Genomic DNA, 25,092 nt, shown 5'->3' on the forward strand with positions numbered 1-25,092 from the left:
TTTGCGGGCGGCCGAATAATTTAGCATTAATGCGGCGTCGTCCCGCCGCCGTCGTGGGAAGCACACAGTGGGCCGGAAGACCGGTGGAGGCGGCCAAAACTCTAGACGCGTTTTGAGCTCCAGAGTCGCTAAATGGGACTCGAACCGAACGTGTGACCCCATGGGGTCACACGCTTCTGGAAAGGGCGTTAAAATTTTGCTTGAAATTCCTATACCATTTCAGCGGCCGTTGGGCATAAGGACGTAAGTCACATGGGGAACCCATTGAAAATAGGTTGTTCTGTCCGATGACCACTCATTTACGCCCTTTCCAATGGCATAAAACAATTTATGCCCTTGGGAAGGGCGTAAAAGTGTATTTAAACCCTTGGGAAGGGCGTAAAAGAGTATTTATGTCCCAAAGGGCATAATTTTTATGCCTTTGTTTTACCAGTGTAGGCAAAGGGGTACGCTTGTTCCGAAGCACCTTTTTCATCCAGGGTCCAATTGAACGAATCGGAACGTGACGTCACGCTCCTGGGACGAGAGTGCATCTCCCCCTCCTGGACCTTCTGGGCGTCTCACCGCGAATGCGGGAAGGTGTGCCTGCTTCGCCTGCTTCACAGTGGGCCAGAACACCGGCGGAGGCGGCCAAAACTCTAGACGCGTTTTGAACTCCAGAGTCGCTGATTGGGACTCGAACCGAACGTGTGACCCCCACCTATGGATTGCTCTCCGAACGAGGAATCCATTGGTGGGGTCACACGCTCGGTTCGAGTCCCATTTCGCGACTCTGCAGCTCAAAACGCGTCTGTCTCGAGTTCTGGCCGCCTCCACCGTTCTTCTGGCCCACTGTGTGACGGCGTGGCCAGTAACAACTTGTAAGCGGGTCGGCGTGCAGTCGGTCCGAAACGGGAGAATCAATTATCACCCATTTACATCGAGGGTCCGCGGCCGAAGCGGCGACTCTGTAAGAGTGCCGCAGTCGCCGCAGTCGAACACCAAACCTCTTCCTGCCTGCAGACCACCTGCGAGCTGCTGCAATAGCAAGAGGAGTCACATTTCTTCTTGTCTACGAGTGCAGGGTGATTCCGTGCGTAGGGGCCGTTTTAGCCACCTAAGAAAGTCAAGTAATCAATCCTGCTTGTTCGGCCGGAATTTGGCCTAGATCGCATCAATTGAACCCCAGGAAGACACTCTGAGCGTGGGCGAGCTAAAAGTTGACTTTCGTTTCCTCCCCCTATAAAATATGAAGAAATTATCTGAAAATATGACGGAAATTACGCTTCACGGAAATTACAAACAGGTGTTTCTGGCTCACTGCAACTGCATATCGCCACAGAAATATGCCATAAGTTTGGCACACTAGTTCGACGTCAAGACACATCTTTTCACGTGTAGGATGTCTTTCAAAACCCAATAGACGATGAGCGAGAGGGGCATACGGAAATTACACCAATTGTTACAACCCACCGATTTCACACACAACTTCCACTCGCACACTCAGCCCCCTCACTTTTTCACCACCGAAATTCGTTCATATGGTAAACAGACCGTGCTGATTCTGAATACGGTGGTGGTTTTGAGCAGGAAGCACTCCTAGTAGTTTTTTTGGTGCTTACTTTGAAACCGCTAAGGTAAAAGTCGGAGTACGGTGGACATTTAGTACGCGTTCTGAAAGTACAGTTCCAATCAATATACGATCTTCAAATTCAAGCAAGATAGTCACTATTAGTTAAAGATTTGATGGGTGTGTGTGGAATTCGAAGATTTGAATGGAACGCAGGGTTATAGAGCCGCAAAGTTGGTGTAAGGTGCGAATGGACATGACGGAACTTACAAAATCGCCCCTTTTGGCCCCTCTCCCGCGTCACATGTTAGCTTTGAAAGTCCGTATCCAAAGGGAACAAGCTATTCTAGTGCCAAACAAGATTCTTAAGTGTATAAATGGACTGCACTCGAATAAGTTCGCTCTGGGGAGGGTGTGGACACGAAAACGCCCTCTACGCGCGGAATCACCCTGCAGTCACACTGGTAAAACTAAAGCGTAGTTCTGCCCTACACTGCTAGAAAAAACCACAACAAAAGTACACAAATTTCTGGCAATTTTTTTATCAGGAATTTATTGTACTTTCAAAGTACAACAATTGTTGTACAAAGTACAATGGAACAAGCATGACGAGTGCTGTGCAGTCCAGGCCTCGCTGTGGTTTGTACAATTCTCGTTGTACTTTATACAATCCCTGTTGTACTTTTTTGTACATTTTTGTTGTACTTTTGATGTACTATGCACACTTTTTCTTGCAGTGTAGGGTGACACTCGCTCGGTCCAGCGGGCGGATCCGCGCACTCAAGGGGAAATCACTGTAAATTTCAGTGTACAAATGCAATGCAATGAATTTCGGTTGAATTTTGATGAATTTCAGGCAACAACTACTGAGTTTTGAAAAAAATTTCAAAGAATTTTGGCAAATTTTGATGACTTTCAAGGTATTTCAGTGAATTTCACATATGTTTGATGATTTTTGGTGTACAACTTTGGCTGGGGTTATTTCTACTTGCCAGCACTGGTCCGTGAGTCACTCGTGGACTTTCGACTTCGGATTTGCCCCGCGCTGCGAGCTGCGGAAATCCCTTCACTCGCCTTTACTGAGGCCAGCGCCGATGATAGCGTGAGCGAAAGTTGAGCGCGGTGTGGTGGTAGCCCTGCCGTTCGGGACGGAGCCGAAGGGCCTGGAGCAATGCTACGCCACAGAGTGCGGGGCAGAACGCTTTGAGACGAGTGCGCGAGTGGGTAAGTCAGCCTAGAGCGAGACAGTGGCGGATCCAGAGGCTGCCTATTGGGGGGGCGGAAGTACACACTAAATGTTTCTGTACAAATTTTGTACGAGACACCTCGGTTTTTTGTGCACACGAACTTTTCGTACAAATTTGTACATAATTTTGTACAAAAATGGCGGAATATGTGCAGTTTTTCGTACGAAAATTGTACGAAAATTTCGTGTGCACAAAAAACTATGATGTCTCGTACAAAATTGTACATAACATTAAGTGTGTAGCACTTTTTGCATCCCCCCTCTGTAACCGTGCCTGGAGCGAGAGCAGCAGTAAAGCCGAGGGGTGACCCACTGTCAAATTTTGTGTACAATGATTGTGTGAATGTGCAAGATTTCTGGCGTTTTTGCCACGCATGTTGCCTATTTACAGGCGTTTTTGCCTCCTAAATGTGGAATGCACATGTGGTCAAATTTTGTACAGTGAATGTGGGAAGCTGTTTCCCCCCTCGACTAAAGCAGTGTAGGGTTAGGCTTCAGTGGCATCCGACTTGATATTGGTGAAGATTTGCTGGATTCAGCTAGAGTTTTGCCTTCATCAAATGTCGTGTTTTTTATGTTTCTAAATACATCACTACACTGGGAGTTTGGCGCGGCGCGCCCCCCACTTTCAAAATTTATTATTGCCAACATTTTTCTTTTAGCTTATTCGTTCGGAAGAAACGTGAGATGTATACTTGGCCTCGCTCCGGGCGGCCGTGTCGCGGTGAAGTGCCCAGTGTGGCAGCAGACTCATTCCGAGAATCGTTTTCGTCGCTCCGTCTCTCTCGCACCTACACGGGACGCCCCATCGGTGAGAGAGAGACGGAGCACAGTGGGCCAGAAGACCGGTGGAGGCGGCCAAAACTCTAGACGCGTTTTGAGCTCCAGAGCCGCTAAGCAGGCCTCGAACCTTACGTGTGACCCCAGCAATGGATTGCTCTCCGAACGAGAATCCATTGGTGGGGTCACACGTTCGGTTCGAGGCCTGCTTAGCGACTCTGGGGCTCAAAACGCGTCTAGAGTTTTGGCCGCCTCCACCGGTCTTCTGGCCCACTGTGCGGAGCGACGGAAGCGATTCTCGGAATCAGTCCGCAGATTGAAAACAAGGCGATAAGGTCGCGCATCGCCCCCCCCCCCTCCCTCCCTCCAGCAGTACCGCACTTTTAAAAGCAGCACGGCTTACACTCGAAGCACATCATTCCGCACTCTGCATCGGCCTGCCTGGTGCGCATCGGTGAGAGACTCTAAAAGCCGGGGGCTGGAAATATAGTTTCCATTATGTGTGCGAAAACGGTTCCTCACTGTTCCTGAGGTTCAGCAGACTGATTCCGAGAGTTGTTTTCGTCGCTCCGTCTCTCTCGCACTCATCGGACGTCCCTTATAGGTGCGAGGGAGACAGAGCGACGAAAACGACTCTCGGAATCAGTCTGCAGCGGCAGAACGACAAGACAAGGTGACGGTTTGCAGTTTTCTATGTGTGCGCTAAAAGGTGTTTTTATGTTTACAGCGTGTCGCGGGAACGAGTTGCGGACGAAAGTGGTCATCGGTCGCCAACAAGACGCACGCATCATGAAGAGCGTGGCTGTCACGGTAAGCATTCTCTGTGAAATTTCGGGGGGGGGGGGTGCACAGAATTTATAACTAGAAAGATGTTTCCGAATGTCAGAAACCTGTCTGAAAACCTGATTAAAATTCGCGCACCTCTGAAAGCTGAAAACACCTCCTAACATTCTGTAGAACTCAAACCATCAATTTCAGAGTAATTTTTTCAGAATTTCAGCTTTCAGAGGTGCGCGGATTTTGATCAGGATTTCAGACATGTTTCTGATATTCTGACAAAATTTACACGAGTGTGGCATGAGTGAAGGCCACTCGCGCAATAGATATCTAACGCCTCCCATGTGTAAAATTTATAGTATTCGAATTATTTCATTTACAGTGTGTCAGCGTGCTGCTCGCGGTGGGTGCAATTATGGTGCCGGGCGCGAGTGGAGGATGCGGCGGACACGATCCCGCTTTGACGGTGGCCACCAAAACAGGCCTCAGCGGATCAAAGTCGACGGAGTGCTTCAAAGACAAACTTGGAACCTGCTTCGGCCGCTTTCCCAAGGTAAGAACCTCGGCATTATTGAATCCTTGGCTTAAGGGGGCCAAAGGTTGGATAGCAGGCCCGAGGCCAGCGGGGCCAGGGTCTAGACCACGTTTGGCAGACCACACCAAACGCACCAAACGTGGTCCAGACCACACCAACTGGTGTGGTCAAAATGGCATCCATTTGACCACACCAGTTGGTGCGGTCTAGATCCCGTTTGGTTTTTCAGTGGGGGCCGCGACGGACGCGGCGTGTTGCCCCCCCCCCCCATGCACTTTGAACTAATCTAGCTGGGCTATAGTAGGGCAAGTCAGTCCGACCGGCCTGCCGCAACACACATGGCGACACATGGCAAATGCATTACCTGGGATTCCCAGGGCCGGCCTGGAAAATGTCATTTCTCAGGAGCTGCATAGGAATACTAGATGCTGCTGTCGCCGTGGCTGTGACGCCGTGACACACGTGACGCGCGAGGCCGCTCACTGTGGCAAAAAGCTACGGAAAATCCTGTAAACAGCTTGTGGTAATTCTCCGCAGGCCCCTTATCAATATTCTCCGTAGGCTCTTACAGTATTTTCTGTAGGACCGCACAGTATTCTCCGTAGGACCGCACAGTGATCTCCGTAGGACTATACAGTCTTCGAGGTCCTACGGAGAAGACTGTGCGGATTTACAGAGAATACTGTGCGGCCCTACGGAGAATACTGTAAGAGCCTACGGAGAATATTGATAAGAGGGCTACGGAGAATCCTGGCAAAAAAATTAACAGGATTTTCCGTACCTTTTTGCCACAGTGCTGGCTGCAGATCCCGGAGCAGGGGAAGGAGGTCGCCTGTCAAAACGTCTTGCCGCGCACTGTCTCGGGCCGCACGGACGGTACACTGTGAAACCGAGTGCGGAGAACTCTGCCATTGAATTGCGGAGGTGTGGAATTTTCAGACTGCACTGCAGAGTTTGCAGTCTCCACACTTCTAAGTGTGGAGTTTTTCCACGTTTTCACCGTACCAAGAGATAGGGGTTCTGTGGGCTACTCTAAACATGAAGTGTGGAGGACTCGAACCGAGCGTGTGACCCCACTAATGGATTGATCCCTCATTCGGAGAGCAATCCATTGGTGGGGTCACACGTTCGGTTCGAGTCCCACTTTACGGTAAAAACGGTCCCTGGTTTTACCACGAAGCCTATGGCAGAGAGAGAGAGAGAGAGAGAGAGAGAGAGAGAGAGAGAGAGAGAGAGAGAGAGAGAGAGAGAGAGAGAGAGAAGGCGATTTCCAGGGAGTTCCTGGGAAAACCAAGGACCGTTTTCACCGTGTTAGCGACTCTGGGACTCAAAAGGCGTCCGGGATTTTGACCACCTCCCACTGTGCACCTGATCTGGAACCTTCCTTGCCCCCAGATGTTTGCGGCCGCGGCCAGCTCCATGTACTGGAACTACTCGAACAAGACGATCGTCGTCTACGACGGCCACCTCTGCGGCGGCTACAGCCAGGCCTTCCGCTGGCCCGTGCCCTACAAGCAGGTGCAGCTCGACGGCTCCACCAAGGACGTCATCTACGACAACGGCGGCCTCATCGACGACCTGTCCCGCGTGTGCAAGTTCGACACGTGCGGCTACTCCAGCACCGTGAGCACCAAGCAGTTCCGCGGCGACTGCGTCCCGGACGCGCTGGGCCCGTACGCCGACAGCCCGGTCAACAGGTCGCCCAAGTCGGGGGAGAAGTGCACGTGCCTCGAGACGTGGGACAAGAGCATCCGCTCCGTCAGGTTCCTTGAAAACGACAATTAAAGATCTCGTCGACCATTTGCCGTCCGTCCCTTGTGCCTCTTTCACCGTCTTTCATTCTCCTGCACTGCGAAATTAATGCCTCGCATCCATCATGCAACAAGCACCTACGCACTAAATGTTATGTACAATTGGACATCACAGTTTTTTCGGCGCACGAAATTTTCCAACAATTTTGCAATTCCAACAAAACTGCACAGGGTGCTAAAAAACTATTCTAATTCCACCGTAAGCTGGGAGACTCTCTTTACTTGATACGTTTTGTGTTAGTGTTGAGACATTCTCTCAGCACGCGGGTGAGTTAGGGCGGTTTTGTTGGGAGGGGTCGACTTGTGGTGGACAAATTACAAGGCTCATCATCTTTACAAAAATGTCACCAAACCGGTCGGTGAACTTGTTATCGAGCCCATGCCATACAGGGGCCACTGTAAAATGCCGTACTTTTGTACGGCAATGGTACAGAAAAATATAGTACGGAGGTACGGAGAGAAGTACGGAACGTTCCGTACTTGCTCCATATGAACCCATGTAAACCATGTTGGCTAGTACGGACGTTCCAGGCAAATTACTGACCAGACATGTTCCGTACTTTTTCCGTACTTTTTTCTCACAGTGCGCTCCGGCTCTGCCACAACTTGCCCAGGGCGTGTTCATGAAGAGACGCACACTGTAGAAAATAACCACAACAAAAGTACACAAATTTCTGGCAAATTTTTTATCAGGAATTTAGTGTACTTTTCAAGTATAACAATTGTTGTACAAAGTACAACGGAACCGGCATGACGAGTGCTGGGCAGTCCAGGGCTCGTTGTGGTTTGTACAATTCTCGTTGTACATTCTACAATCGCTGTTGTACTTTTATTGTACAATTTTTGTTGTACTTTTGTTGTACTATCCACACTTTTTCTTGCAGTGCACTAGGCGTGGAGTAGCGACAGTCTGCCAGCCTCGCTCCGCCCGGAGCCAAGGGGCGGCGTAGGTTGGGTTGCCTAAAGAGCGGGCTGTGGCGTGGCGGTCGGTGGCGGTAGGGTTGCTTCATTGCACGTCCAAGTGTGGACAATCACTCCGTACCAGGAAACGTGGTGCTCTCCACGCTTGGTTTGACAGTGCACCGACCGTCCCAGGCAAGGCCGCGCGCACTCTGTCGCGACTTTGTAACCGCTGTAAACAACCTAGACAAGTATGCCCCTGAGTATGCCGGCCGCGAACTTTTGTTTATTTCATCCCGTCCTGTGCCTCTTCCCGTCCCACCGCGGAATGCGGCCGTTTTGAAAGGGCGGCTTGCCACGATGACGCCATGCCGACGGCCCCTGAAAGTATGCCAGCTTGCAAACTTTTAACCTGTTGTGAGGCCGTGCGGTGGGCCGCTGGCTTGGCCGCTGGCTTGGCCGCTGGCTGCGGAGAGGGTTCCAGGAGCAGCAGTCGCACGGTGGGCCAGAAGACCGGTGGAGGCGGCCAAAACTCCAGACGCGTTTTGAGCTCCAGAGTCGCTAAATGGGACTCGAACCGAACGTGTGACCCCACCAATGGATTGCTCTTCGAACGAGGAATCCATTGGTGGGGTCACACGTTCGGTTCGAGTCCTATTTAGCGACTCTGAAACTCAAAACACGTCTACGGTTTTGGCCGCCTCCACCGGTCTTCTGGCCCACTGTGAGTCGGAGCCTCGGGGCACGTCGAAGCAAAGCCCTCCAGCTCCTGTCGAAAACCTGTCGAGGCGGCCTGTCCAGGCGTCTGGGAAAGGCGGGGGCACGGCGCGACGCCGCCCGGCGAGCCACAGTTTGCGCTCTCTCTCGCTCCCCCTCCAACGCCTCGCCCCGTCTGCAAGCTGATCCTGATCAGTGCTTTCCTCGCTCCGTCTCTCTCGCACCCGAGCGAGCCGCCCTGCGAGTGCGAGAGAGACGGGGCGACGGGCCGTGTCGTTCGAAAGGTCCTGCCGGGCAGCACCCCTTTTTACCTCGCTTCTCACTCCCCGGCAGACAGAGTCGTTTCCGTCGCCCTGTCTCTCGCGCACTCATGGGGTGCGCCATGCAGGCGCGAGAGAGACAGGGTGACGGAATCGACTCTCGAAGTCGGTCTACGGCCCGACAGGTTGAGCGAGGCAAGACCGAGGCATGCGGAGGCGCACAGTGGGCCAGAAGACTGGTGGAGGCGGTCAAAATCCCGGACGTGTTTTGAGCTCCAGAGTCGCTAAACAGGACTCGAATCGAGCGTGTGACCCTACCAATGGATTCCTCGTTCGGAGAGCAATCTATTGGTGGGGTCACACGTTCGGTTTAGGGTCCTGTTTAGCGACCCTGGAACTCGAAACGCGTCTAGAGTTTTGGCCGCCTCCACCGGTCTTCTGGCCCACCGTGAGGCGTCCGGCCGTCCGACGTGACGTGCCCCGGCCGAGAGCTGCCCACCGCGCTCTGCCCACAAAGACCCACAACCTCAGTCCTCGCTCGTGGACCACATTTCTTTTTTTTTTCCTCTTTTTTTTTGAAGAAGGGGAGGGAAGCTGTTGCTGTCTAGCCGTAGCCGTGCCAGGGTGGGTTAGGTCGGGCCGAGACGTCAGAGTGGCCTCGCCCCCCACGTCCCTCCCTCTCTCTCTCTCTCTCTCTCTCTCTCTCTCTCTCTCTCTCTCTCTCTCTCTCTCTCTCTCTCTCTCTCTCTCTTTTTCTTTCTCACCCCTCCCCTTTCTCTCTCTTTCGCGTGCAGTCGCAAATCTGACCATGTCGTGATAGCTAAACAAACAGAATGTTTGAAGAGCTGCAACGTACCATCGATCCGCTTTCAAAACATCATGCCGCGTCCGTCTTTTCTGTCTGCTCTCTCTCTCTGTCTCTCTCCCTCTCTCTGTCTCTCTCTTTGTCTCTCTCTCTCTCTCTCTCTGTCTCTCTCTTTGTCCTCGCGTGCAGTCGCAACAAATCTGACCTTGTCGTGTCGCAGTGGTTGTAAACAGAATGTCTGAAGAGATTCGACGTACCAAGAATGTTAATTTAAGCCGCTAAACGGTCATTTTTAATTCTTTCTCCCTCCCTCCCTCCCTCCTCCCTCTCTCCCTCTCTCTCTCTCTCTCTCTCTCTCTCTCTCTCTCTCTCTCTCTCTCTCTCTCTCTCGCGTGCAGTCGCAAGTCACACCATGTCGTGTCGTGTTGGCTGTAAACAGAATGCCTGCACTGAGAATGAAAGAGTCACCACCATTGCCCTTTCATTGGGTAACGCACTCACCGTTGCCCAAATTTGGGTGACGAGGCCGCGGTGACCAAATTTTGGGCAGTCATGAAATCGTCGCCCAAATTTGGGTAACGTCGTCGGTGACGCCGTAAGGTCCCCGATGACGCTCCTCCGGGGCCATCACGATAAACCAAATGTGGCTTGAAGCCTCCGGTCATCGGGGTGGCCGTCATGGGGAAACCTCACGGCGTCGTCGACGGACGGCGTTCCCCAAAATTTGGGCGACCAAACGCCTGTTACCAAATTTCGGGTGATGAATTTTTCATCACCAACTTTTGGGCAACGAAGTTGCATCACCCATTTAAAGGGTGATGGTGGTGACCAATTCATTCTCAGTGTGAAGAGCTTCAACGGACCATGCATGGTAAAAACGGTTCCTGGTTTTCCCAGGAAGCCGACTTTCATTCCCGGAACGTCACACAAAACCCAAGGATGGTAAAATTTCCACAATCGAGGGCGGTATTTGTTTTACCGCCTTTCCAAGTGAGGTATTCATTTTACCGCCCATTGAAGGCGGTAAATTACCACCTTATCGCCTTGAATGTTCCGTTTGGAGGGAAATTTAAGGCGGTACAGCGGTGAAAGGTGGTAATTTTACCACCTTCAATGGGCGGTAATTTTTTTACCACACTTGGAAGGCGGTAAAACGAATACCGCCTTCGTAACACCATGTGTACCGCCTTTCGATTTTGGGTGGTGACGTCACGTTCAAACGAATGTGGCTAAATGTCACGTTCCTTTGAGCATCGTGTCACATTCGTGTGAATGTGAAGAAGCTTATTCATGGCTGATTCACATCGAAACGAATGTGACACGATGCTCCAACGAATGTGACATTATGTTCACATTCGTTTGAATGTGACGTCACGTCCCTGGAATGAGAGTGTGTGGTGAAGACAAAAGCGATTTCCAGGTTTTCACCGCGTTTCCACCACGCGAACGTCGCGCGAGGGGGAAACGACTGAGAAATTTTGTGTACATCGAATAGGGATAACTCCGGATAACCCGCGGATTACCTCCGGATTACATCGAAAAATTTCCAGGATTACAATTGGATTGCGCCGGATTACCCCAGATTACCTTCGAATTTCCCCGGATTACCCCGGATTACCTCAGAACTTCCCCGGATTACTTCGAAATTTCTGGTTATCCGGATAGCGGATAACCAATTTGCTGTACATCGGATAACCGAAGTCGTTTCCCCCTCGACGTAGCGTCATCAATCCGCTTTCAAAACAATCATCACGTCGCATCTATCCGGACGCGTCTTTTTTGCCTTCTTTTAGCGTGGCCGGCTGGGGCCTGCCACAGTGAAAATTTGTTGTCACTTTACGACAAAAACGCGGATGACATTTTCATCACTTTCAAATGATGACAATCTCATTGATGAGATTGTCATCATTTGAAAGTGAAAGTGATCACAAATTGATGACATTTTCATCAAAGCTCCCATACTTATTGCATGAGCGTGACAACAACGCCATCAATTTTTTTGATGACATTGTTGTAAGGAAAATTGGCCTTGAAATTGTCATCAAGTGACGACTCAAATTTTCACAGAGTGGGGCGTAAATATTATTCCAGCTTTTCTTGAGGTGAGCCATTTTGCATGGGACTTCTGGAGCCCTAATTGATTTTCCGGGCCGGCGGACTCACTCATCACAACCTGCACCCTCCCCTCCCCTCCCCCCCCTCCCGCTCCCCTCCCCCTCCCCCTTCCGTCGGCCAACGTCGCCCCCTTCCCCTTCCCTGACCTCAGGTCGCGCGTCGCGCAAACTTTGCCGGGAAATTACCTCCTGGAACTCCATATAATTCGTTCGCTCGCTCTCACCCTCTCTCTCTCTCTCTCTCCTTCTCACTCACTCACCCGCCACTAAGCCCTCCGTAAAGTCTCCTTACAACCCGTTCCACTCACTTGAAGGGAGCATCCGGTTTATTGGTAATTGAACCACCGAGCGAGCCGAAAGGGGAAAGGGGGGGGGGAAGGGCGGCAGCCCAGGAGCCAATTAGGTAGTAGTGGTTTGCGAAGCGGCCCTATCGGACCCTATCCAATCTCGAATCGAATCAATCAGGTCACACTCGATTCGACTTCAAATCGGCCAGGATACATTTATGACTGAAAAGGGGTAAGATGAGCACTCTTTTGCTGTTTCGGTCCAAAACTATCCAATTGGGAAATTTTAAAATTTTGTTTCGTTTTCGAATGTAATCGGATTTTGTCCCGATGCGTTTACACTCGATTCGATTGTGAAGCAATCGCACACCACGACAAAAGCGGGAGGGAGAGAGAGAGAGAGAAAAGGGGAGAAAAGAGAGGAGAAAGAGGAGAGAGGGAGAGAGAGGAAGAGAGAGAGAGAAAAGGAGAGGAGAGAGAGGGGAGAGGGGAAAAGGGGGAACAGCGAAGGACCCAAATAACCCCCCAAAACCGCACCGCACCGAGGGCAACGGGGGAGCATTGTTCACTTCACTTCGAAATGATTGGAGAGTCTCCGTGCACGCTGCTTCCGAACATTGCTCTGTCTCTTTCGCACTTCCACGGAGCTCCACAGTGAGTGCGGGAGAGACGGACGACGGTTCGGCCAACAGTCAATGCGCGGTGTCGGTCTGCCCCACCGCAGGCCAAACTCGCCTCCTCGACTCCTGCAGACTGATTCCGAGAGTCGTCTTCGTCGCTCTGTCTCTCTCGCACTCATACGGGGCGCCCCATGAGTGCGAGAGAGACTACAAGAGCGGCGAAAGCTACTCTCGGAATCAGTATGCAGTGTACCGGACAGCCGCACCGCAGATGTAATGGCCTACGCAGCACGGCAGCTGGGCGGGGCTGCAGCAGATGGCGCGGTCGGGGACGCTGCGAACTGCGAACCCAGCGGTCGACGGCAAAAACGTTTCCTGGTTTTCCCAGGAACTCCCTGGAAATCACCCGTGTCTAGGCTTTCCGGCAGTGGCGTGTGTGTAAAAGGTGTCGACGCCTCCCGGCAATAAGGCTCTATCTTTTCCGTACGTCTCTAAAAGGCTCTATCTTTTTCGTACGTCTCTAAAAGGCTCTATCTTTTTCGCACGTCTCTAAAAGGCTCTATCTTTTTCGTACGCCTAAAAGGTTCTATCTTTTCAGGCAGTCTTTTGAGATATTGAGAGTTAAAGATTTGATTAGTTATCAACATGATGGTTTATTTTGGTTCATGACGGTATGTGCTTTCACTCTGAACCATCAAAAGGTAGTAAAAACCCAAAATAGAGTTATAATAACAGATCAAATCCTGAATAAGATAGAACCTTTTAGGCGTACGAAAAAGATAGAGCCTTTTAGAGACGTGCAGAAAAGATAGAGCCTTTTAGAGACGCACGAAAAAGATAAAGCCTTTTACAGACGTACGGAAAAGATAGAGCCTTATTGCCGGGAGGCGTCTCCCCCCCCCCCCCCGGGCCACTAGACAGCCGCCTGGAAGGTAGGCAAATTGCGTCACTTTCCCCCTGTAAGTAGGCAAAAAGCATGGCCTGACACCCCCCCTTTCGAAATTTTTGCGGACGCCACTGCTTCCTGGGAAAACCACACTGCAGGAAATAACCACAACAAAAGTACACACATTTCTGGCAAATTTTTTATCAGGTTTTTATTGTACTTTCAAAGTACAACAATTGTTGTACAAAATACAATGGAACCGGCATGACGATGCTGGGCAGTCCCCGGGCCCCGTTGTGGTTTGTACAATTCTCGTTGTACTTTCTACAATCCCTGTTGTACTTTCATTGTACATTTTTTGTTGTACATTTGTTGTACTATTCACACTTTTTCTTGCAGTGCAGGTAAGGTACCGGTTTTACCGTGTCAGATTCCTATGTCACTTTCGTGGCGCTCCGTTTTCAACGCCGTTTTTTTCCCCGACTGCCTTTTTGGACTCCATGCCATTACGGAATGCCAAACTTTTGGCGGCTCGGCGGCATGCAGTGTATAACCGCTGAAGGTGTGAACGGAACGCTGCGGAGCGCGGCGGGGCGCCGTGCAAGGGAACCGCAGCGCGCTGTACACTGCAAGAAAAAGTGTGAATAGTACAACAAAAGTACAACAAAAACTGTGCAATAAAAGTACAACAGGGATTGTAGAAAGTACAACGAGAATTGTACAAACCACAACGAGCCCTGGGCTGAACTGCACTCGTCATGCCGGTTCCATTGTACTTTGTACAACAATTGTTGTACTTTGAAAGTACAATAAATTCCTGATAAAAAATTTGCCAGTAATTTGTGTACTTTTGTTGTGGTATTTTCTTGCAGTGTATTGGCGCGCAGGTCGTCGTGCCGTCGCCATGCCTCAGCCAGCGGGCCAGGCAGAGCACAGTGGGCCAGAAGACCGGTGGAGGCGGCCAAATCCCGGACGTGTTTTGAGCTCCAGAGTCACCAAACAGGACTCGAACCGAGCGTGTGACCCCACCATTGGATTCCTCGTTCGGAGAGCAATCTGTTGGTGGGGTCACACGTCTAGAGTTTTGGCCGCCTCCGCCGGTCTTCTGGCCCACTGTGCAGAAGGCGGCATAGCCTGTCTCTCTCGCACCGCAATGCCCAGGCTAAAAAAACCATGGTCGTCATGGTGAATTTCCATGGCCATAGGGCTGTTCCCCATGGTGGAAGTTGCCATCCCCATGGTTTAACCGGCTTCCCCATGGTGGAGGTCGGACCATGGGGAGAACCACCATGGTGCGGCGTTCTAGACCATGGTAAAGGTCTTCCCATGGTGCTGGCCACCATGGTGGCGCTCGCACCATGGGGAATGTCGCCCTCCTCGTGCGTTGAAGTCTCTAGAGTTTATTCAGAAATTTTCCGTAACTTTTATGTATTTCGAGATAGAGTGACGCCGACAGCACCATCGTGCGTAGCATCGAATTTTGATCGGTGACCAAGGTGCCTGATGCTCGCAAGGTATAAGCTAGACACGTCCTTCATTCCCCATGAGGCAGTGCACCATGGTGCAGCCGCCCCCATGGTGCTCGCATCCCCATGGTGCACGCATCCCCATGGCTCGCATCCCCATGGCTGCCCTCCCCATGGTCCTGAACACCATGGGCATTTCTCCATGGGCAAAATCTTGTGACCATGGTGAATTACGGATCACCATGGTCAGCCATCCCCATGGCCCAGCTCATGGTTTTTTTAGCCTGGGTGGCAGTGCAACGGCACGCCCCGTGAGAGCGAGAGAGACGGCGTGCCGTTCGGAATCGGGAATCGGCCGGCCAACGTGTCGGCCGCCGCATTCCGAAGAATCCCTTTCCTCGCTCCGTCTCTCTCACACCCATGGGGGACGTGCAACGAGTGCGAGAGAGACGGAGCGACGAGAGCGCTGTTCGGAATGTGGTGGAGTTGTGGCTAGCGGCGCACAGTGGGCCCAAAGACCGACGGAGCGGCCAAAATTCTAGACGCGTTTTGAGCTGCAGAGTCGCTAAATGGGACTAGAACCGAACGTGTGACCCCAAATGGATTGCTCTCCGCCCAGGTCTAAAAATCTTGTGTGGTTTACGGGATCCTGTATCATTTTGCAGGATCCCGTCTAGTTTTACGAGATCTCGTATGGTTTTGCGGGATCCCGTAAGAACACTCGAGATCCCGGGAGGGTCGCACAGGATCCCTTAAGACCTTACGGGATCCGGTAAGGGTCACACAAGATCCCGAGAGGGTCATACGGGATCCCTTTCGTAGCCGGGATCCCGAGAGGGTCGTACGGGATCCCGCACGCTGCCGAGATCCGGGACGAGCCACACGGGATCTCGTGATGGTCTTGCGGGATTCCTTATGTTGCCGAGATCCCGGGAAGTGCGCACGGGATTTCAAATTTAGGTATGCTGTAACTCGGAAAGTTTTTAACATTTTAAGCTCAAATTTTGTATGGGGTATATTCGCTAAAATTCACCAGTGCCATTTGAATTTTATTGAAATCTAACAACTTTTTTCTGCTATCTCGAGAACCGCTGGAGTTATCCAAATTTTGACTGCAGATTTGGATAGATCTCGGTTCCATCCTCCCAGATGATTCAATCCTTTGATTCTATCCGCAGAAGAACTTGTATTTTAACGTCTTTATCTGCACTTTACAGGATCCTTTTAGTGGGCAAAGGATTCCTTTCCGGCATACGAGATCCCGTCCTGGCGTACAGGATCCTGTCCCAGCATACGAGATTTTGAAAATTCGTTAAAGGATCCCGTGTGTCCTCACGGGATCCCGTCCACCTCAGGATCCTGTATGGCTCGGGATCTCGTATAGCAGTACGGGAATCCCTTAACGAATTTTCAAATCCCGTATGATCTTACGAGATTTTTAGACCTGGGCGAACGAGGAGTCCATTCGGTTCGAGTCCCATTTAGCGACTCTGCAGCTCAAAACTCGTCTAGAGATTTGTCCGCCTCCACCGGTCTTCTGGCCCACTGTGTGGCGGGGCGCCCGACCGGCACGGCGTAGGCAACGCGCCGGCAGGCGTGCTCGGCGGGCCGGCCTACCCCGCCGTTCGCAGGCGGGCCCGCCGCCGGGCAGCCTCTCTCCGTCGCACTCACGGGCCGAGGCCGGCCGCGGCGCCGCGGCGATGCGAGAGAGACAGAGCGACGAGACGCGTCTTGGGAGGCGCTCGGCCGCCGCGCCGACGTAGCGTAGCGTAGCGCCACTCCCCGCATGGACCCGCAAATGCGATTGCAGTGTGGTTTCAAAAAGAATTTTACGACGATGGCGCGGAGGATGTGCGCGTCGCGCGGAAGGCGGGGCGGGGCGGGGCGGGGCGGGGCGGGGTGGGGTGGGGTGGGGCGGGGCTGGGCGGGGCTGGGCGGAGCGGCGGGCATATCCGACACGCGAGCGACGCCGACACGGTGCGGCCGATGGCTTGGCAATGCTACGCGTCGTCGGACAGTGCGCGCATCCACGCGGCTTTCCATCAGCATGACAGTGGGCTGGCCGGCTTAGTGAGCACGCCCACACTGTGAAACCGAGTGCGGACAACCCTCCACACATGCGGACCTGTCGATTTTTCAGTCCCCGCACTTGGACGTGCAGAGTTTGCAGTCTCCACACTTCAAGTGTGGAGTTTCTCCACGTTTGCACCATGCCAAGAGACAGAGGCTGCGTAGGGCTACACCACACTCGAAGTCTGCACCCAAAAAATATGTCTTCTTAGATCAAGAAAAAACTTAACTTTTCTTGTATTATTATTTTTTTTTCAAGAAAGTTTTTCTTTATCCAATCTTTTCTTAGTATGCTCGAAACTATTTTTCTGGGTGTCGAGACTGCGAACTCCACTCGTCCAAGAGTAGAGAACGACTCCGCACCAGGGAATCGAGGAGTTCTCCACGCTTTGGTTCAACAGTGCAGCAGTGAACATGCAGTGCGTGAAAAAAGTGTGTGGCATTCGTAACAGCGCATCTACCGTGGGATCCCCTATGAAGATACGTTGTTGTGCCACATGATCTCTCAAGTGAAGCGAGGCGCGGCGCCGATGACGCGTTCTCCGCGCCAGTCGTCGACACCGGCCGCCTGTTGCGGTCGGTGGCAGGCAGTGCGTGCCAAGAGCACAATGGCTTTGACGCAGTTTGAGGCCGAGCGCGCGTCCCGGGGGATCCGGAGGGCGAAGGGGGAGGGGGAGAGAAGGGGAGGGGGAGGGGAGGGGGAGGGGAAAGGGGGAAAGGGGGGGGAGGGGGAAGGGAGGGGGAGCGGAGGGGAGGGGGAGGGGAGGGGTAAGGAGGGGAGGGAGAGGGGAGGGGGAGGAAGGGAAAGGAGCGGGAGCGGGGAGGGAGGGCGGGGAGGGGGCGATCAGGGCGAACATCCCACCGGCTCTGACAAAGATGATTGGCCACATGTTGTCGTCGCACTGTATCCCTCAGTCAGCAGAGACGCGCGCGTCGCGTGCCGCACTCCGGGAGGCCTTAGGACAGTAATGGTGCGCGACGAAGGTGCGGCGGGAGGGGAGGGGAGGGGAGGGGCAGTGCTTTGCTTTACGGTGGCGGCGAACACAAGGGCGGATCGCGGTACGTCGCGGAGCCTCGCGGTGGCGGCGCACGATGTAGCGAGAGCTCCTCGACACACACCGCGAGGCCGTGCATGGAGCGCAAAACGGAAACGAAGCGGCAGCGGAGAGGCGCGTTCCGAAAGCTGCTCAACGTTGTGTTTGTGTGCGTGCACTGTTATTCACCGAACGTGACGTCACATTCGGTAGAATGTCAACTTTGTCACATTCGATTGACTGTTGTTCATCCACGTTCAAACGAATGTCACGTTCCAACTTAGTTCTCACATGAACGTGAAGAAATTCACATGCTCACGACTATGACGTCACATTGGTTGACTAACAGTGTGTGTGAGCCGTGTGAGCACGTGGTAGGGTCACTTTGACAGGCAGCCCTCCACCTCAACTTCCAATTTCAGTCGACCCTTTTGTCGCTCTGTCCCTGCACTCCTGTGGTGTCCCGCGTAGGTGCACATCAGGGCTGGGAAATACCTAGGTAAAAAGTACCTAGGTACTGTACCTAGGTACTTTTTTGGTACATTTAACTGTACCTAGGTACTCAAGTCACAATTGTAACTGTACCTGTACCTAGGTACATTTTGGGCAGTAACTTTACCTAGAACTGCAGGTACTTTTACAGGTACTTTTGGGCGCGAATGTAGGGAAAGACGGGTAATGAGACGCGCTCAAAACAGTGCGGGGATAAAGAAAGGCACTCAGAGGACTGCCTGTTTTCGGGGAAGAAACAGATATTCGGCCCCCTCCCCTTTTTATGTGCCTCCTCCGGGCTCCATGTGGCAGGTCTGGTCACCGCACGCACTGCCAAGGTGAACGCAGAGGACTTGCACTATGAAACAATGGACACATCTCAGCAGGGATCATAGGGTTTGTCCCTAAAATGCGTTTCCGGAACCATCCCATTATAGGAGCGAGCTCAAGGATGGTCCCTGGAGCCGCCGGCGATGCGGCGTGACGAATCGGGGTTGTAAACAGCACACACGTTGGCATGGAAAGGGTCATTGACGCAAGAAAGTTTAAAGGGACGAAAAAGTCGCGCGAGGTTTGTTTTGGTTGCGTTACTGGGCGGATGTGTTAAAATATCAAAATATCTGAAAGTACCTGAAAAGTACCTAGGTATTTTGCCAAAGTACCTGTAACTGTACCTAGGTACAGAGCTCGATCAAGTACCTGTAACTGTACCTAGGTACTTTTTTGATCCAGTATCTGTATCTGTACCTAGGTAAAAATATAAAGTATCTGTCCCAGCCCTGGTGCACATACACTGTAAATGTGTTACGGTGAAAGGCTGCACCAACATATTATGGTGGAGATTTTCTCCATAATACCAACAAAATTCGTCAAAATATCTATAAGGTACAGTGAATTCTCAATGGTATGTTACGAGGTCAGCAACACCACCATAATATGGAACAATTTCACCATGATATGGAGAATCTTCTTTGTAGAACATTTAGAGTGTAGTGAGACGAAAACGACTCTCGGAATCAGTCTACCGTGGAATGATACCGCCCACACACCTTGCTCTGCCCCTGTCACACACCTCCGGCACACTCCATGAGTGCGAGAGGGACGGAGCGAGGATTGCGGGCGGCTGAATTATTCGACTGCAGACTGATTCCGAGAGTCGTTTCCGTCGCTCCGTCTTCTTTCGCGCCCCGTGTAGGTGCGAGGGGGACAGAGTGACGAGACACTCTCGGAATCACCCAGCCGAAAATCCCGGTTACGGTTCCAAAGTAACCTGCCCTGTTACGATAGGTAAAGCTCGTTTTCCAAGTTGCGTGGAAAACTGTACCTAGGATACGGTTTTGACCGGACTGTACGGGTTACCCGGAAAAATTCCAAGTACGTCCCGGACTCTTGGTTACGACCTGAATTCCGGTAAAGGCTGACCAACCAGTTCCGAGGCCGTTTTCCCATAAGCACCCATGCGTTTCGTCCAGAATTTTCTGAAGCACTCCATGAATTGTGAATGGTATTACAAGATTCTGAAGTCAAAATGGGCGTAACTTGCAAAGTTTACCCTGTATGGGCTTTCTTTATCGTAAAATCTTTGCTTGATGGAGCACTCGGAAACAAACTTGTGTTTGTACGCTTTACTCTCCGCCCTGGTCAGTTACCTCCGAAACCCCCTTCCTGGTGCGATCGTGGTCGGAGCGGGATTGTCCGAAATTACGTCGTAACGATTCCGGCGAATCTTTTCCCCGGTCGGAATCCTTTCCTGTCGTACCCGTACTCGGAACCGAGCGGGGATTTTCGGCTCGGACAGTCTGCAGGGCGGCGGTATTTGAAATAAACAGTGTGCTGCCACCGAGCCGTGACATGGGGCTGGCCGAGGGGGTAAACACTCGCGTAATACCCTGTACACAAAAATCGTGTATTACGCGTAATACACGTAATCGTAATACTATTTTTGGGCTACTTATGCCAAATTTTGGCATTTAAGTGCCGTAATACACGTGTAATGTCCCCGTAATACAGCGTAATACAGCGTAATACCGCGTAATACCGAGTACTCTGTCTCTGTACACGATTTCGTGGAGTGTTTACCCCCTCGGGGCCGGCCCAGCCAATGGCGCTGTAAAATCTGCAAAGGGCCGGCAAGGCTTGGCGACGCGAGTGACGCCAGGCGGGCCCGTGTGCGTTCTGACCCAGATATGTCGGCCGAGGTGGGGCTGGCTCGGAGTCTCGGTCTACCGCCGCCTCATTCCGAGGACTTTTCCGTCGCTCTGTCTCTCTCGCACTCATGGGGGCGCCCCGTGAGTGCGAGAGAGACAGAGCGGCGGGACGGTCGTTCGGAATCAGACGGCAAGATCCGGATCCGTCCCACCTGTCGGACGAACGGCGTGTGGCCGCGTACGTGTCCCGGACTCCGTGGCCCGACGCGCACACTGAAAAACCAAACGTGGTCCAGACCGCACCACTGGTGTGGTCAGATGGGTGCCATTTTGGCCACATCAGTTGGTGTGGTCTAGACCGCGTTTGGCCACGTTTGGTGCGGTCTAGACCACGTTTGGTCTTTCAGTGCAGGCAGGCAGGCAGCCAGGCAGGCAGCCAGACCGGCAGACAGGCCGGAAGACGACACCCAAAGTGCGGCACACTTATCGGGGCGGGGGAATGTCCCGCATTTAGACGAGACGCGCTTAGTGTGGAGTAGCTCCAGAGCCCCCACCTCCCAGCATGGTGTCATGCCAACGAGGAAACTCCACACTCCACGCTTGAAAAGTGAGGGCATTACAAACTTTCGAGTGCGGAGAATGCACGTTCCACACCTCCGCATTTCAATTGTAGAGCTCCCCACACTTGGTTTGACAGTGTGCACGTGGTGCTGGCGTGCTACGCGGCGACGCACTGTGTGGACTCGGTGGCCCCGGCTCGTCCCGGAAGACTGCTCTGTCCAGAGTCCGGCAACACAGGGCCAACCAGGCCAGCACACTGATTACGAGAGTCGTTTTCGTCCTGCAGTCTCTCTCGCAGTCATTGGGCGTCCTGTTGAAATGTGAGAGAGACGGAGCGACGAAAACGACTCTCGGAATCAGTCTGCAGTGAGGCAGCAGTGGCATAGAGAGAGAGAGAGAGAGAGAGAGAGAGAGAGAGAGAGAGAGAGAGAGAGAGAGAGAGAGAGAGAGAGAGAGAGAGAGAGAGAGACCCGGGTGCGGATGCCACGACGGCCCGGCCTCTCCGCCCAGTGGCCCTGCAGAGGTCTGGAGGTCCGAAGGTCTGCCGAGGCCCCGACTTATCTCTTACAGTTCCGTTCCCCCTTTATTTAACGAGGTTTCGCAGGGACGGCCAGTTAGGCCTGCCGCGCCTCGACACACAAGGGCCGTGGCTCTGTCTCTCTCGCACTCATGGGGCGTCCCGTAGGTAGGCCTGGGCGATTGTTGGTTGTAATCGTAATCGGCCGATGAATAAAATAATCGCGATTGGTGTCGATTAGCAGTTCGGTAATCGGTAATCGAAAACGTACACGATTAATCGAAAATCAACGATTAATCGGGGGAAACCGATTATTTGGAAATTGGCAAACAAAGGTTAATACTCGTACTATTGTGAAAATAGCATGTAATAAGAGGATAAGAAAACCATTGGCGCAACCTCGAGTGTCTGAGACAGCTTTTTCGTGCGTTAACTGAAAACTTTTCAAGACTTTTCCGCTCAGAATTTGAACAGGTGATGCATAGAATATCCGATAATGAGACGATTAATCGATAATCGATCATCGTTAAATAATCGGTCAATCCTTCGATTACCGAACCACTAATCGGGGGTTTGAAATAATCGGACGATTAACAAAATAATCGCGATTATTTTCGATTATTCGATTAATCGCCCAGGCCTACCCGTAGGGGTGCGTGAGGGACAGAGAGCGATGTTTGGAATCACCCGCAGCGCAGCGCCTTGCAAAGACGCCCTTTGCCGGGTCAGCTTGGGCTTGGCCTCATCTCCCTGCTGCAGAAGCAGACTGATTCCGGGCGTCGTTTCGGTCGCTCTGTCTCTCTCGCACCTACACGGGACGCCGCATGAGTGCGAGAGAGACAGAGCGACGACTCTCGGAATCGGTCTGCTGTGGCCGCCCCTCCCTGGGGTCGGCTTCTTTTACGCCCGGAAAGGCGAGACCGCGCGATACGGCGGGTCGTTCTCCGGCCGCCAGCGCCAGGGCGTTGCCTGGCGTCGCCACACGTCGCTCTGTCTCTCTCGCTCGCATGGGGCGTCCCGTGTAGGTGCGAGGGAGACAGAGCGAACAGTCAGCCACGAACGGCTCGGACGGCATGCAGTGACCTTGCTTCATGCCATCCATCCATCTATCCATCCATCCACAGTGGTTGGATACGGGAAATACCCAAGAGGGTAAATTAAACCATCCCAACGTGTGATGAATCATGCACCCGGGACAAGGGGGAAATCACTCTTAAAAACTGTGACCCGACTACTCCCTATTACGTTCTATTACGCTATTACAGAAGGCTTATTACGCTCGAAAATACCCAGAATTAGACTAAAATAGGACCGTAAATAGGGAAAACTTTAAAAAATTTTGCTATTACGGTATTACTATTACGCGTAATACTAGGAATCGGTGACCCGACTATTACGCGAGTGATTTCCCCCTCGACCCGGGATGTGCCTGTGTGCTTGCCTGGCACGATCGGTGGATGGAATGTCAAGCCAGACGCTGCAAACTGCTCTCCGTATGCTATTACTAGGGCCTGGCCGTCAGGTAATGGGCTTCTGCGAGCAGCTTGCTCGAGCAGCCGCCTAACAATAGCCGGTCTATCTCCATCACGTCCTCAATGGGGAATATCAGAATAATACCGGCGGCCGCGCGCCGTATGGCGAGGCGCAGGCACACTGCATTGTGCCCATTTCCCTCAAACGCAGCAGTAATCAGTCTGACTCTGGCTGCACTGCCAAACACTTCCTGGTGCGGAGTCACTGTCCGCACTTGGACGAGTGGCGTTGGCACACTGTGGCAAAAAGCTACAGAAAATTCTGTAAACAGCTTGTGGTAATTCTCCGTAGCCCCCTTATCAATATTCTCCGTAGGCTCTTACAGTATTTTCCGTAGGACCGCACAGTATTCTCCGTAAGACCTTACAGTGATCTCCGTAGTCTTCCAGGTCCTACGGAGAAGACTGTGCGGACTTACAGAGAATACTGTACGGCCCTACGGCGAATACTGTTAGAGCCTACGGAGAATATTGATAAGAGGGCTACGGAGAATCCTGGCAAAAAAATTAACAGAATTTTCCGTACCTTTTTGCCACAGTGCAGTCACAAAGTGTGGAGCCCCTGTCTCTTGGCATGATGCAAACGTGGCGAACTCCACACTTGAAGTGTGGAGACTGTGCTGCACTTCCCCCTTCCCCCCATCCACCCATCTATCCATCCATCCATCCATCCATCCATCCATCCATCCATCCATCCATCCATCCATCCATCCATCCATCCATCCCAGCCGCCCCAAATCCCCCTAAGTGGAAATTAACGAGACAAATTTACTCTCTCCGCGAGCTTACCAGCAGCGCGCCTCCAATAACAGTCCACCCCTCCCCCCCCTTCCCCTCCAGGCGGCGCCTGGGACGTCCCCGGCCGGAGCGCTTTATTCCACTGTGTAGTCGAAATTGCCTGCGGCGCGTGATCCGAAGGATCGTTGCGTCGCTCTGTCTCTCTCGCACTCACGGGCACTCACGGGCTCTCACGGCGGCGCCCCGTGAGTGCGAGAGAGACAGAGCGACGCAGAGCGACGCACAATGGGGCAGAAGACCGGTGGAGGCGGCCAAAACTCCAGACGCGTTTTGAACTCCAGAGTCGCTAAATGGGACTCGAACCGAACGTGTGACCCCACCAATGGATTCCTCGTTCGAAGAGCAATCCATTGGTGGGGTCACACGCTCGGTTCGAGTCCCATTTAGCGACTCTGGAGCTCAAAACGCGTCTAGAGTTTTGGCCGCCTGGCCCACTGTGCGACGATCCTTCCGCAGTGAGGCGGCCCATCGGTGGCGGCGCGATGCGGGACACGTACGCGGGGACGCGGACGACACTCCAAGGGGGTGGCGGTGCCGTGGCGGTGCCGTGGCGCCACGCAAGGATTGAATTTCGGCCAGATCGCGCCGCCCTCGCCGCCCTCGCCGCCGCCAAAGCTCCGGAACGATAGCCGCGGCCGCAGAACGAAGCAGACCGACATACTACGTAAATTGTAAACAAAAATCTACACCGCAGAACGAAGCAGGGCGACATACTTCTTAAATTGTAAAAAATCTACACCGCTGCGCTTTTTACGGAGGTTGAATGCCAACGACTCTTGCACACTGCACCCTTAAAAGTCGTTTCTTGAACCAAAACAATACAACTCGCAAAAAGTGGATTTACTTTTATGTTTCAAGTATGTAAAGGACAATGGTTCAGGTAAGTGAAGAATTGTTTCACGTAAGTATTTCAAGTAAGTAAAGAAATGTTTCAAGTTGGTACAGTAATGTTCCAAGTAAGTAAAGTAATGTTCCAAGTAGGTAAAGTAATGTTCCAAGAAAGTAAAAGTAATGTTCCAAGTAAGTTAAGTATCCAAGTTAGTAAAGTAATGTCCCAAGTAAGTAAAGTAAAGTATCCAAGTAAGTAAAGTTATATTTCAAGTAAGTAGAAATGTTTCAAGTAAGCAAAGTTTCGTTGCTCAAGTAAGTAATGTTTCGTTGTTCAAGTGAGTAATGTTTCGTTGTTCA

At 52.2% G+C, this 25,092-nt stretch overlaps 2 protein-coding genes across 3 annotated transcripts in view; one reads left to right on the forward strand and one right to left on the reverse strand.

The window, feature by feature from the left end:
- The window catches only part of LOC117650904 (ras-related and estrogen-regulated growth inhibitor-like protein), an 84,426-nt gene that overhangs the window by 15,869 nt on the left and 43,465 nt on the right, over positions 1 to 25,092 (reverse strand). The window lies entirely within an intron of this gene.
- On the forward strand, positions 950 to 6,689 carry LOC117650910. 2 transcript variants are annotated; one of them, XM_034394551.1, is made up of 5 exons: positions 950 to 1,063; positions 2,006 to 2,013; positions 4,303 to 4,385; positions 4,735 to 4,905; positions 6,283 to 6,689. In XM_034394551.1, exons 3-5 carry the CDS (start codon positions 4,365 to 4,367, stop codon positions 6,670 to 6,672), a joined length of 582 nt encoding a protein of 193 aa, XP_034250442.1. In that variant the 5' UTR covers positions 950 to 1,063; positions 2,006 to 2,013; positions 4,303 to 4,364; the 3' UTR covers positions 6,673 to 6,689. The 2 variants fall into 2 exon arrangements, with proteins under 2 accessions (XP_034250442.1, XP_034250443.1); XM_034394552.1 differs by lacking the exons at positions 950 to 1,063; positions 2,006 to 2,013 and adding exons at positions 2,405 to 2,469; positions 2,545 to 2,773.

Source organism: Thrips palmi, unplaced genomic scaffold (genome assembly GCF_012932325.1).
Source record: "Thrips palmi isolate BJ-2018 unplaced genomic scaffold, TpBJ-2018v1 HiC_scaffold_5, whole genome shotgun sequence".
Lineage (NCBI taxonomy): Eukaryota > Metazoa > Arthropoda > Insecta > Thysanoptera > Thripidae > Thrips > Thrips palmi.